This window comes from Sus scrofa, chromosome X (assembly GCF_000003025.6).
Source record: "Sus scrofa isolate TJ Tabasco breed Duroc chromosome X, Sscrofa11.1, whole genome shotgun sequence".
Lineage (NCBI taxonomy): Eukaryota > Metazoa > Chordata > Mammalia > Artiodactyla > Suidae > Sus > Sus scrofa.
In genome coordinates, this window is record NC_010461.5 from 121,615,661 (window position 1) to 121,628,606 (window position 12,946).

Sequence of the window (12,946 nt, forward strand, 5' to 3'; positions counted from 1 at the left end):
CTACTCAGCACAGAGCCACGCCTCGGGCACCAGTTCCGGATGCTGGTTCTCCCGGCCGGCCGGCCGGTCGATGTGGGTCGCGAGGCCTCGGGCACAGCGAGGCTTGACCGCCGGGGCCCATGGCGGGGACCTCTAATGCCCGTCCCTGCCCTGCAGCTCCCAGACGGGCTGGCAGAAACTGTGAGGGCGACACAGCAGGCTGAAGGCACAGCCTGCCCCATTCCTCCCAGGCAGCCTGTGGCACCGCCAACCCCCTCCCGGGATCAGCTTCCCGAGCGGCCCAGCCTGAGCCGTCGCGCTCTGCCTGGTCCAGACAGCAGCCGCTAAGGTGGGCTCTGGGTTTGGGACCGGCATCACCTGCCCTGCTCTCAACAAAGACCCTGCCCCGGGGGCAGGCCACGTGCAGACAGCCCCGGGTGCAAGGCCAGAGTCCGGCTGCTGGAACGTTCACGCTGGAGCCTTCGCTGGGCCGGCAGGTGGAGAGGAATTTCCTGCTGGGGGAGAAGATCCAGGCGTGCGGAGCATGGGGGTGAACAGACGAGGGGGACTTCTGGGCTCTGCTGACCGCAGGGGGATGGGAAGCTTAGGGCGGAGGGCAGAGTCAGAGCCCGGGGGAGCCCCGGCTCAGGCAGCCCACAAATGTCCCCGTGGGGTTCGACAGGAGGGGCCGAACCTCCCACCAGCAGGTCAGTCACACCAGCGCCCAAAGCCCACCCGGGAAAACCCGCACCCCCGACACCAGGGACAGGGAGGCTGGGAGGCCCTGCATCGGACGGACCCCTGGTGTCTCTGAAACTTCTGGGCCCGCAGCTCCCCCCGCCCCACAAGGAGCTACTGCACCCACCTCCCTCCCCCCAAGGGAGCCAAACGGGACTCGGGTCTTCCCCACGGGTGTGCCCTGTCCGGGAAACAGGGGGACCCCCCCGCCATGTGCTGTGGGACCTCAGCACGGCAGGCAGCGGAGTCCAGGACGACGGGAAGAGGTGGGCAGCCGGCCGCCAGGCCGCCAGGCCGAGCCAAGTCTCCGGCCAAGAGGGCGGGGCGCCGAGCCTGGGAAGGGAGGAGAGGACCCCCCACCCCGCCACCCAGGAACCGCGGCAGAGGGCCTGCCCGCCAAGCCGGGGACGATGACGATGGCCACTGCTGACCGGGAGCTCTGATGCTGGCCACAGAGCGGGGGGTGGGCGCTACAGCACGGCCTTCGGGGGTGGGAAGGACAGGCAAGCGGCCAGGGGACTGTCTAAAATGGACACTCGAAAGAGCCGGGACAGCAGGAGGCCGAGGGCAGCCACCCCCATAAACAGGTCCTGACCCCTTGCCCAGGTCCTGTCCCGAGCCGGTTTTCAGATACCGGAACTGGGGCCCGGGGATGTGGCCGGGTCCCCAGGGAGAAGGACGCGGCACCACCGAGGCAAGTAGACACTGCAGTGGCCCCAGCCCTTCCCAAAGGGACCTTGGGCCACGCACTGGGTGACACAATGCTGGGAAACTGGACAACCAGAGCGCAGGGGGCTGCCGGGCACAGGGTCCAAGTGACACTGCGGTGGGAGCGCCCAAAGCCCCGTCTCGGCTTCAGGAGGCCCCCCCTGCGCTGCAGCTTCTGAGCAGAGGGGCCGCAGGTCCCAGGTAGGACGGGCCACTCCCGGGGCCACGACAGCTGGTATTGAGCCCAGAGCGCCTGGAATCAATATCTGCCAGAAGGAGGAGCAGGGCTTCCCGCCATGATTTCTGAGGAATCTTCCAGAACCTGGGATGGCATTTAACTTACGTGAAAAGTCCCAGGCAGGACGGTGACACTGCGTGAGCTCCAGGGACTAAAGGAAAGAGGCACAGCAAAAGCAGGGGACATACACCCCAGCTGGGGACGCCTGGCCTCGGGGTGTCCCTGAGGAGTGTCCTCTGCTCCTGACCCTTCACAGCCTCTCTTCCTGAGCGTCGCAGCGTCACGGTGACCCGCAGCCCCTCGAGGGGCGGCTCGACCGCCCCAAGCGAGCGCAGTGGCCCGCTCCCCGGAGCCCCGGACAGACGAGGCGGGGTGCCGGGAGGGCAGCGCGCACTCCAGAGCCCTCTTCCCGCCCCTGCGTCTCACAAACACACAAGCCGCACCCGGGTGCCGGCCACAGCCCGATGCAGGGAGGCCCTGCAGCCGAGCAGGGCCAGGTGCCCGGTGGGAGCTTCTCTGCTCAGAGACTGAGGGCGGTCAAGGGCCCCGAGATCCAAGAGCACCCCCGAGGCCCAAGAGCGCCCCTCGCCCCAGGTTAGAGGTGACATAATGGCCGGGGACAGGAATGCAAGCAGGGCAGCGCCAGAAGGGCCCGGAAACTCCCTGGACCACGTGCCCTGTGCAGGCACCAGCCCGCGCCGCAGCTTCTTGCAGAGGCCGCCGAGGGTCGCTGAGGCCAAATGAGAAACTCCTACGGTTCTGGGGCTGGAGCACTGGATCCGGGCCAGGCGGTGAGGGCCAGGGCCGGCGGGAGCTGCCCAGGGCACAGGGAGGAAGGCGGGCCGGGCAGCGGGTGTCTTGGCCACGGCCCAGATCCGGGCAGGCGAGCAGGGAGAGCTGGGGCAGAGGACACAAGGCTGCGCGGCCGCCCGGGGTCGGTCCTGCGGGGGGGTCAATGCGCAACGCAAGCCGGGCGGCGCCCCAGTCACTTACACAGACCAGAAGGGGCCCTTCCTCAAGGCCCCAGAGCTGGACCCAAGGCCACCTCCTCCTCGGGGGCCGCCGCCCCACGTCGCGGGTTGGGAGTGGCCCAGGGGCCCGCAGCGGGTAGGACACTCCCCGACCTCTGGGGCGCTTCCAATTCAGAGCGTCTAGGCGAACCCCGCGTCCAAAGCGGCCTGCAAAGAGAGGAGGAAACCGGCCCGCGAGGGGCAGGAGGAAGCGGCTGGAACACAAGGCCCCAGGCCGCATTCCCACCCAGACCCCAGGAAGAGCTCCCACGACTCGGCACAAAGATGACAAGCAGCTCAGTAGAACGACGGGCCAAAGGCCTCTCCCAGAGGAAAGCGGCCCTGGCAAGGACTCCCGGGCAACCGGGAAACGGGGTCAAGCCGATCCCAGCCCGGGGGGCCCCAGAACACGCGGCAGCTGCGCACTGGGACCCTCTCTGGGCCTCAAAGATGCCACCCCAGGCTCTCTGCAAAGGAGGAGAGCAGGGCGGGCGCCAGGCGCAGAGAAGAGCGGCCCGGGGAGGAATCCCTGGAGCAGGAGGGAGGGGCAGGACGATGGCCAGGGCCAAACTGGGTGGGCTGGCAGAGCCAGGGAGGGGAGCACCCAGGCGTGGACATGGCCAGTTCCCAGGGGGCAGCTGGAGCCGGGCGCTGGATGGATCCCAGTCGCTGGGGACTAGAAGGGGCCCAAAGGCCAGTGCTTAGAAGGGCGGCGGGCACCGTGAGTTCTGCTGGTGACCTGGGCACGGGGCCAGAAAGGGGAGCTGACTCTGAGCAGGTGCCCTGGGCTCCAACGACAGCATTCGGGGCGACACCAGGGCCCACCACCCGGGGACCCTCCCTGGTGATGTGACGTCACTCCCAGGAGACTCTGGGCTGCCTGGCCACAGCTGGACACCCTTCCGAGGGCGACAGGCCCAGGAGGGGCCGCCGGCAGGAGGGAGCTGGGTATCGCGTGAGCCTTAGGGTCCCCGCAGCCCTGAGGCTGAAAATCCACAAAGACACCCTCTGTCCCTCACCTCATGGCCAGCAGTCCTGTGTCCTCGGGCTTCTGGAAGGAGAGAGGACGCGCAGCCCCCTGGGAGAGAGAGCAGGCCTCTGCCGAGGCCACTTTTCCAGAGCAACCACCGGGCACCGGGCTTACAGAGCCGAGGAGACTCTGTCCTTGCCTTCAAGGGACTCTGCGCCCCTGCAGGGGCCACGGTCTCCGGGACAGCAGCCACCCGCCCGGGAGGAAGAGCCCTGGGGAGGACGAGCCCTGGGGAGGACGGGGCGGGCAGGTACAGAGTGCCACCAGAACTCACAGACACGAGGGCCTGACACTCGGGCCAGGCGGAGCAGGGGATGCCGCAGCTATGCCTGGAAGGAGGACAGGAGTTTGTCAGGACAAGAGGGGCCATCGTCTCCGGGCCGGCACACCACATGTGTCACAGCGTCGAGTCCCAGGAGAGCACATGCAGGGCCACAAGGAGGGAGAGCTGGGGCCACTGGAAGGCCCTCTGGGCCCAGAGGTGTTGGGGCGTAAACAGGCTGGGCCGGGTTGTCAGCCCAGGGGTGACAGATGGGCACTGGGACGCGGAATCCGTGGCGAGTGGGCACACACTGGAATAGGAGACAGCAGGCGTCCAGGCCTCTGGGGAGGCTCAGGTGATGGCACCTGCCCCCCACGCCCCCACCCATGGGCCATGAGGCCTGATCTCAGGAAGGAGCAGCATTTCTTCTGAGCAGACACTCGGGAGGCAGGGACACAGGACTTGGTCATCCGGGAAGTGGGAGGCGGGGGGCGCGGGGAGGGCAAGGAGGCAGGGCGACAGTACGGGACACAAGGAGCAGAGCCAGGAGGGTGGCATGAAGCCAGCCCCACCTGGGAGAGGACAGGAAAAGACTTCTGAGCGGAAGGTGGCTTTGTCTGGAACAGGTCAGGTGCCAGAGGCAGCAAGACACCCGGCGGGGATCCTTCCTCTCACCTGCAGAAAACATCCCACAAAGACTGCCCCCAGGGACTCAGCCACCAGTCCCAGGGTGGCTTGGAGGAGGGGAGCGGGCCTGGGCGGTCGCCCCAAGGTGCAGGACTCGGCCCAGAGGCCCTGCCCGCTCCCTGCCTCCCGCCGCGGCCTGGCCTAGGTCAGGGGCTCAAAAGGGCACTGCCTGGCCTCCACCAAGGAGCTGGCTGAGCCCATCTGGCCTGGGCTCCCAGGGCCTCAGAGCCATCCCCGTCAGCTTTGCCCCAGCTCCTCCCCGCTGCTCCGGCTCCGCCCCAGCTCCTCCCCGCTGCTCCGGCTCCGCCCCAGCCGCTCGCCGCGGCTCCACCCCCGCCCCGCCCCTGCCCGCCCCGCGGCTCCAGCTCCGCCCCAGCCCCTCCCCCCTCTGCCCCACCCCGCCCTGCTCCGCCCAGCTACTCCCTGCTCCTCAGCACCCCCGCCCCGTTCCTTCCTCTGCGGCTCCTCCCAACTCGGCCGCCGCGGCCACGAGCTCCTCCCACCCAGCTCGGCCAGAGGGACTTGTCCCAGCAACTCCCAGGCCATCCCCTGGCTCCTTTCCTCTTCCCTCAGCTCCTCCTCCCTCAGCTCTTCCCCACGGGGGACCCCAGGTACTCTTTTCCCTGCTCCTCCTAGCCGCCTCCCCCTCCGCCTCCCTCAGCTCTTCCCGACGGGGGACCCCAGATGCTCCTCCCCCGGCTCCTCCTCCCTCAGCTCTTCCCCACAGGGCACCCGAGAGGCTCCACCACCGGCTCCTCCTCTTCCACTCGTCCCCTCAGGGGACCCCAGAAGCCCCTCCCCGGGCCCCTCCCACCCGGACTCTTCCCCCGCCCGGCACCACGCCCACTTCCTGTCCTCCTCGGGTCCCGCTCTGGACTCTGCTCTCGCGCCTTCGACCGGCCCAGTGGCCCCGCGCGCCTCAGACCCTGGGGGCTCCAACAATGCCTCCTAGCGGCCGGGGCCTGTGTGGGGAGGCGCGTTTGTTCTAAGCCCGTGTGACGTAACCGCGTACCTGCGGGCTGCGTCTGTACGTATGGACGTGCGTGCGTCCGCCCGGGCAAGGGGGAGCGACTGCGTTTGCGCAGTGCCGCGCGCTGAAAGCACGCCCGCGGTGTCACCTGTCCGCGGTCCGGGGTCTCCGAGGCGGAGGACTGTCCTACCCGGTGGCCGAAGCCGGGCCCTCCCCGCGCGCCCACCACCCGCCGCGGCTGCGGACGGTACCTCCAGGCAGGGGTTTCCCGGGCCCTGGGACTGGGAGCGCGCACGGGGCGGCCGAGGCCGCACTTTGCTGTTCCCTCCACCGCCACCATCCCACGCTGTGTGTGTGTGTGTGTGTGTGTCCCGGTGACGCGGGGCTGCCGGTCCAGTCGTGCCCTCCCGCCTCCCGCCAGGCCCCCAGGCTGTGACCTCATCGCGGACACCTGACCCCCGCCATGCGGTGCTCAGCTGCTCTTCCCAGGCTCCCCCTCCCAGTGGCACTAGCCGCGATGCCATGGAGGGTGACAGGCTGGCTGTAGGACCCCCAGGTCCTTCCCACCTGACATGTGCGGGGAGGTGTCTCCAGCTGGACCTGGGGGTCCACTGGGCTGTGAGAACACGATCAGTCAGTCGTGCGGGACGGATTTGAGTGCTGCGGGCTGGGACTCATGGGGACCCTGGCTCAGCCAGCAGGGCTGGAGAGACCCACCGCCCTGGTGCAGAACCAGCCCTGAGTGAGCGCTTGTGGTCATGTGCGGTTCTCCTGAGGAGGGCCCTCCTGGGGCCCGGTGGTCTCCAGTCCCTGCTCTGGCTCCTCTGCCAGCACTGCTGTCTTGTAGCTGATGAGCTTTGCTCTCATCCCTCTGGTCCTCGTGCAGGTGAAGACACGGAGGCAAGAGGAAGAGGTTGCTCCGCAGGCCGCCGAGCAGGTGCCTTGTGCCTGGAGAGGTAGGGGGGCCCTCGGCACCCTTCTTCCCTTTAGGGCGACATCAGCTAGCTCTCTCCAGGGATGCCGCCCACCCAGTTCAGGTGTCATGGGTGTGCTTTGGTGGCGGCACTGAGAAGAGGGTTGGCTGAGAAGCAGTGGCGGAAACTGGCACACCTGAGCTCGAGTCACATACCCCAGAGAGGAACCAGACGGGGCCAGGCCACAGGGGCCAGCCAGCCTCCCCCATGCCCGATCCAGACAGAGTGCATAGGGCGCCCCTTTGTCACCCATCAGGTTGGCACAGGTGAAGCGGGCTGATGATGCTCAGGGCCAAGCAGCATGTGAGGAGCCCCTGCCTGTGGGCCGTGGGGTGCACACGGGAGCCTTTGTGGGGGTGTCGCTGGCGTGGGGAGGCATCTCGGGGTGTGCGCCGCGCGGCCGGGGCCTCACGCGGTCTTCAGTCCGTGTGTGTTGATAGCGGCGGAGAGTGGGACCCCTCGAGCAGGGGAAGAGGCTGTAACTTACGGGACCAGCGAGAGCGGGACCCCACGTAGGCAGTGACCCTGTGACGTGGAGGAAGACGCCTGAGGTGCTGGAGTGGAGACATCATTCGGCACCCCGTGGCGACCTCTGCGTTCATTTGCCTGGACAGTCGTGCCAGAGTCCCCCCCACGGGGTGGCTTACACTGCAGATCCGTGTGTTAGCTCAGGTCCTGGAGGCTGGACGCCCGAGATCAGGGCTCTTGCGAGGGCGGCTGTGAGCGGGAATCTGTCTCAGCCCTCCCGTCGCTGCCGGGCCTTTGCTGGCACTCCTTGGCCTCCCCTGGCTGGTACAGCTCTGCCTCCGTCTTCGCACGGAGTCCCCGTGTGCCTCTGTCTCTGCATTTCCCCATTCTAGGAGGCCTCGGTCCTGTTAGATGAGGGCCCCTCCTGATGCGCACATGGGAACATGATGAGCCCTGTAAAGACCTGTCCTTTCTATGGAAGGTCCTGCCGCGAGGTACTTGGGCTTGAGAGGTCGGCCCGTGGATTTGGGGGAAGCCTCGTAACCCGTAACCGCCTGCCAAGGCCCTGAGGGAGGGGGACAGGTGGCATGGTCCGGGGATGGAAGGAAGGCCTTCGTGGCCATGGGGGGCGAAGAAAGAGGAGAGGGGGCAGGAGCCAGGCGCGGTGGGGCCCGGTGGGTGCTGGTGAGAAGGGTGGATCTGCTCTGCTTGGGGAAGGAAACCCCTGGAAGGAAGTGGGCCAGGTGCCTTGGGCGCCTCGTCCCCCGACCTCACGGCCATGTGGGAACTGAGGCTCCTCTTTGTGGTGCGGCGACGTGGCTGAGGCTCAGGCCGTGGCCCTGCTCCTCCTGCCGCCAGCTGTGCCCTCAGCGAGGAGGAGGAGGGGCCCCTCCAGGGACAAGCAGAGCAGACGGGGCCCAGGGTGCCTGCAGTCGGGCCCCCGGGAGTCACGGGCTGCCTCTTTGTTCCTGGGCGCCTGGTCCTCAGCTGTAGAGTGGGGGTGACAGTAACCGAACCGCCTGGGTTCTCTGATGATTGGATTCTGCCGTCCCTGGATGGGGTCCGCCCCAGGGCCGGGGCGTGGAGCAGGAGCGAGGGCACCAGGGCCTGTGCTGGTCTCCTGTGTCCTGTCTCTGGGCTCCGGTTGGGGGCAGGGCACCTGCTGACAGCGGAGGGCAGAGGTGCAGGAAGGGTGGGAGGAGGGTGGCTGCCAAAGGTCTGGGGAGGAGACTGCTGGCGGGCCGCCTGAGCCCCGTGGGGCTGCCGCCTGGCCTGGCTGCGGTTGGATACCAAGGGCTTGCCTGCCCTCCGCAGCCCTGGAGCAGGGCGGGGAGATGGGGCATCTGTGATGCTTTGGGCTGGGCAGGGGCAGGGGCGGGGCCGGGGGCGGAGCCCAGCCCAGACTGTCCAGCTCTGTGCCAGGAGGGGGCTGGAGCCTGGCCGCTCTGCTGTGGAGCCATGGGGCCCTGGGTCCTCTGTGCTTCCCCCGGAGCCCAGGGGCCTCTGTGGTAGAACTGACCACGTGCCTTTCCCTCGCTGTCCCCACCCTCCTTCGCGGGCTCCCCACGGACTCCATCAGACGGGCGCCTCCCCCCCCAGTGCCAGGCCCTGTCTGCTGAGCGCGTGGATGCGGGAGGAAGGAGCCGGCGCTCTCTGGTCCCCCTCCCCCCGGGTCAGTGGGCTCTCGGGGCGCGTTGGGGTGCGGTCAGGGCCACGGGCCGGGGCGGCAGGCCCGCTGACCCCTGTGCTTCTGTGTTTCCGCAGCCGCGCGAGGCCCGGGGAGCTGTGCGGACATGAAGTTCGGCTGCCTGTCCTTCCGGCAGCCGTATGCGGGGTTCGTCTTAAACGGGGTCAAGACCCTGGATACGCTCTGGCGGCCCCTGCTCAGCAGCCAGCGGCACCGCACGCTGGCCGTGCACATCGCGCACAGGGACTGGGAAGACGCTGCCTGGCGGGAGCTGCTGGGGGAGCGGCTGGGGATGAGCGCCGCCCAGATCCAGGCCCTGCTGCAGGCCGGGGAGAAGTTCGGCCGCGGGGTGATAGCGGGCAAGTGGCCCCGGGGAGCCCTGCTCAGGCACCTGCGCGGGCCGCCCCTCAGGCTGGCACCCGGGCTTCTGTGCCTGTTTGCTTGGGAACCGCTTGATGTGGGGGCTGAGCTTCCTCGACGCAGCGCCGCTTCAGAGGGGCAGCGAGGCCCTGGGCTGGGGTCGGGCCGAGGTTCCCGTTTGTGATCGGAGAGGCAGAGACGGGCCAGGCCTGCATGGGGCCGTCCCCTCTCTGCGTGCACGTGGGTCTGTGTGTGCCCATGGCCCAGACCACGAGAGGCAACACGGTGCCCAGAGGCAGGCAGGTGGTCTCTGACCAGCCCTTGGGGCTTCCTGAACGAGTCCCCAACCCCTCCCTGGTGGGGAACCCGCTCACGCATCGGTTCCCCGCACTGGCCGGGGCCCTTCTCGTCTGTGCCCGCTGCCTGCAGCGGTCGGGCCGGGACCTGCCCTGCCGGGGACCCGGGTGGGGTCGTTGAGGCCCAGGCCTCCCCTTTTCATTTGTCTCCCCCCCTCGGCCTTGCCCCGAACTCCCTGAGCAGAGGTTGGCGCATCCCGAATGCTCAGCCAGAGGGACCCGCCCCCCCGTGGCGATGTCCCCTTCACCTCTAGGGGTTGTAAGGCTGAAGAGCCCTGCTCTCTCCGGGGGGGCCTTGGTTTAGGGGAGGGAGACAGCCGTGCGCTTCTCTCTCTGTGCGCAGGGCTCGTTGACGTCGGGGACACCGTGCTGTGCCCAGAAGACCTGAGTGCCGATGAGCTGGTGGAGCTGGAGAACCAAGCGGTCCTGACCGGCCTGCAGCACAAGTACCTGACGGCGCTCGCAAACCCCCGGTGGCTGCTGGAGCCCGTCCCCAGGAGAGGCGGGAGGGACGTCTTCCAGGTCGACATCCCCGAGCACCTGATCCCCTTGGGGCAGGAAGCCTGACCAGCGTGGGCTCTCGAGGGAAGGTGACCGAGAGACCGGCTGAACCGTGACGCTGTCAACTCGCCGTCGCGCCCAGACGTGCCCATCTGGTTCTGTCTGGATTGGCGCCGCCCACTCTCTGCTGTTGGCGGACACAGATGTGACACTCGGGTGCCAGGATCGGGGGGGGGGGGCTCCCTGTGCGCTGCCACTCGGGGCTCGGTGACAGCATCTCGAGGACTTGGACCTTTAGGCAAAGGGGCAGCTGCCCTGGCCTTGCTTGGGTCCTGCTGATCTAGACGTGACAGGGAGAGGGGTTTGGAGAGGACCGGGGGGTGTTTGCCCCCTTTGCTCCGGCGAAGACTCCTAGGATGTTTGAACAGCGTCGGGGCCGGTGGGGAAGGCTGGCAGCGGGCACTGAAGGCTTGCCTGGGAGTGACCGGCCGGCGACGGCCTGGTTCCCGGGGAAGGGGACGGCCGACTCAGAAACGGGGCGCTGTCTGTCCTCGCAGGGGCTGCCTCTTGTCCCGTTGAAAAGCATCCCCAGGCTCAGGAAGCGCACGCGTGAGCCGTGCTGCTTCCCATCCAAAGAAAGGCCCCTAGATCGAGCCCTGCTGGCAAGGTGAGAGGTGCTGCCGTTCCCTTGCTGGACATCTTTTACTGATGGGTGGGCTTTGGGCTCGTGCGTTAGCGGGGTTTCTAGTGCCTGTTCCCTGTGCGGGTGACGGGCTTTCCGCCAGGTGTTGGCCGGAGCGGCCTGTCCCCTGTGAGCCAGGCTGCCCTGCTCACCCGTCCCTTGGCGGGGGGTGGCGGTGGGGGTGGCCCTGGCTTCCGGGGTCTTCTTTGGGAGGCCCTGGACGGTGAGCAGAGGACGCTCAGCTGCTGATCAGAAACTTCTGGCATCCCAAGGGGGCCCGTGAGGAAGACCTTACGGCTGCAGCACGCACGAGGGATGGGACATGCTGCCCACGGTCAGGAGCCGGGCCGCTCTGTCTCCTGACCGGCAGGCAAGGCCCGGGGACCAGACCTTCTGGGGCTGGCCCAGTGCCCCAGCCACATCCTTGGCCGCGCGTGCGACATGCTGCCGCTTCAAGTGCAAGCGGACGACGGGACCAAAGCCGACTCGGGCCGGGGTTTGCAGCCTCGCGGGGCTTCTGTGGGGACGTGTGGCGAACAGAAGGTGAGAGAGAGAGAGCACAGACTCGCGGTTCTCATTCCGTGGTTTATTTCCTCCCGTGGGGTTTTGCTCGTCTTTATTGAAGCCCAGGCTGGGTTTTTGGTTCGGGGTGGTGCTTTTTGTCTGTGACCAGGGCCTGCGCGCTCAGGGACTCGGGTTGTCCTTGCACGACTCGCAGAGGGCACTCTTGTGATCTGAGGAGCCCTCCTGCCCCTCGTCCCCTTCGGGGCCTCGTTTGGGGCCGTGACTGGAAGGGCCACCAGGAGGATGGAGGAAAAGGTGGTGTACAGAGACAGCACCGAGCCGTACGCTGGGCAAACCGGGAGGCTGGTGGGCACTTGCTCTGCACTGTCACTTCCGGCGGTAGCCGGGGGCACCAACGTGACATTCCTGGACGTGCCCTCCCCACTGGGGCCACCTTGCTCACGGAGGGGCTGGTGTGCCCCGGCCTGCCCGGCTACACTGCTCCTGGACCAGAGGCCAGAGAACGTGAAAGCCCGGGTGGCACCGGGCCCCTGAGCACTGGGAGCTTCCTTCGGGGCCTTGGAGCCGGCAGCCTCCTTGGTGGGATCCTGGGGGCGGAGCCGCGGGGAGCGTCTCGTGGGCACGAGCTGCTTCTTTCTCTTGGGGCCCGGCCCGCTGGGTCCCCGCGGAAGCCTCGCTCCCTGGATGTTCTCGACGAGCAGAGGCTTGTCTCTCTGGAAGTTGGAGTTGCGGTAGATCTGAAACGAGAGGAGTCAGGTTAGCCGTTCCGGGAGAAAAGAGGCACCCTCCCCCGAGGGCCCGCAGGAGCTGGGGGTCAGAGGCCTCCGCCACGCCTGGCACGAGCTCACGCCACCCGGGCCCAGGTGTTCGCCTAGCTGCCTGCCACCAAGTGGCCCCCCAGGATCTGTGCCCCCCCCCCGCAGGTTTTCTCTAAGGGGGTGGGTGTAATGGCACAGGCTCGCTCTTGGCCCCTTTGGCCCCGTCTCCGGTGAGAAAGGCGCCCCTCGGAAAGGGGACCCTCTGGGCCCGTCCGGCGTCTGGTCTGCCCGGAAGAGGCTGGCGCAGCCGCGAGCGTAGGGCGCAGGGGGCCACTACGCTACCATCATCGTCTCCTTCCCCGGAGAGCCCGCCGAAGGGCCGGCCGGGCGTAGTTTCCTGAATCCGTGGAGGTTCAGCTGCCGGATGAAGCCCTTCAAGCTGTCTGCCTCCAAGATGCTCTCCGCGCCTCTGCGCTGGAGAACCTCCCTCTGGAAGAGCTCCTGGTCGATGACCACCGCGTCGCCCGCGTCGTTCCAGCGCACCGACGGGAAGGCCTCGTCCTCCGCCACCATCCAGAGCCTTCTGGGGAAGGAGAGCCCGAGCCCGTGGCTGTTGGCCGAGCCGACGGCGCCTCGGCTGGGGCCCGGGGCGGGCGGGTTGTCTCGGGGGCCTGGCTCTGGGCTCTCGGCTCCGTCTCCGCGCTTCTCCGGGTCTCCCTCGAGTCCCCCCCGGGATCCGGGGAGGAGCCTGGTGCCGGCTCCCCCTCAGCCGACGGGGCCCGCGTGGCTGGGCCTGCCTCGTGGCTCCTCGGACTCGCCATGGACCAAGGCTAGATCCGGAGCAGCGGCCTCTGCCCGAGGCCGTATCTCAGGCCTCTCGGGTCAGAAGTGCCTTCCGTCCGGGTGGGGTCGCCCAATAAATACGGTCCGCAGTGTTCCAGAATCTCGGTCGTGGGGTAACCGGCCAATGAAGTCGTTCTCTTCTGTCCTGGTCACGGAATGTCACAAAGGTG

General features: G+C 68.0%; 1 protein-coding gene across 20 annotated transcripts; it reads left to right on the forward strand.

Annotated features, from left to right (window-relative positions):
- On the forward strand, positions 5,078–12,876 carry LOC110255258 (protein CXorf40A-like). 20 transcript variants are annotated; one of them, XM_021079979.1, is made up of 8 exons: positions 5,078–5,263; positions 6,509–6,578; positions 7,457–7,558; positions 8,644–8,736; positions 8,829–9,110; positions 9,811–9,989; positions 10,526–10,635; positions 10,923–12,876. In XM_021079979.1, exons 3-8 carry the CDS (start codon positions 7,492–7,494, stop codon positions 11,011–11,013), a joined length of 822 nt encoding a protein of 273 aa, XP_020935638.1. In that variant the 5' UTR covers positions 5,078–5,263; positions 6,509–6,578; positions 7,457–7,491; the 3' UTR covers positions 11,014–12,876. The 20 variants fall into 20 exon arrangements, 17 of the variants coding, with proteins under 17 accessions (XP_020935638.1, XP_020935637.1, XP_020935640.1 ...); XM_021079978.1 differs by having other exon boundaries at positions 6,509–7,558; XM_021079981.1 differs by lacking the exon at positions 8,644–8,736.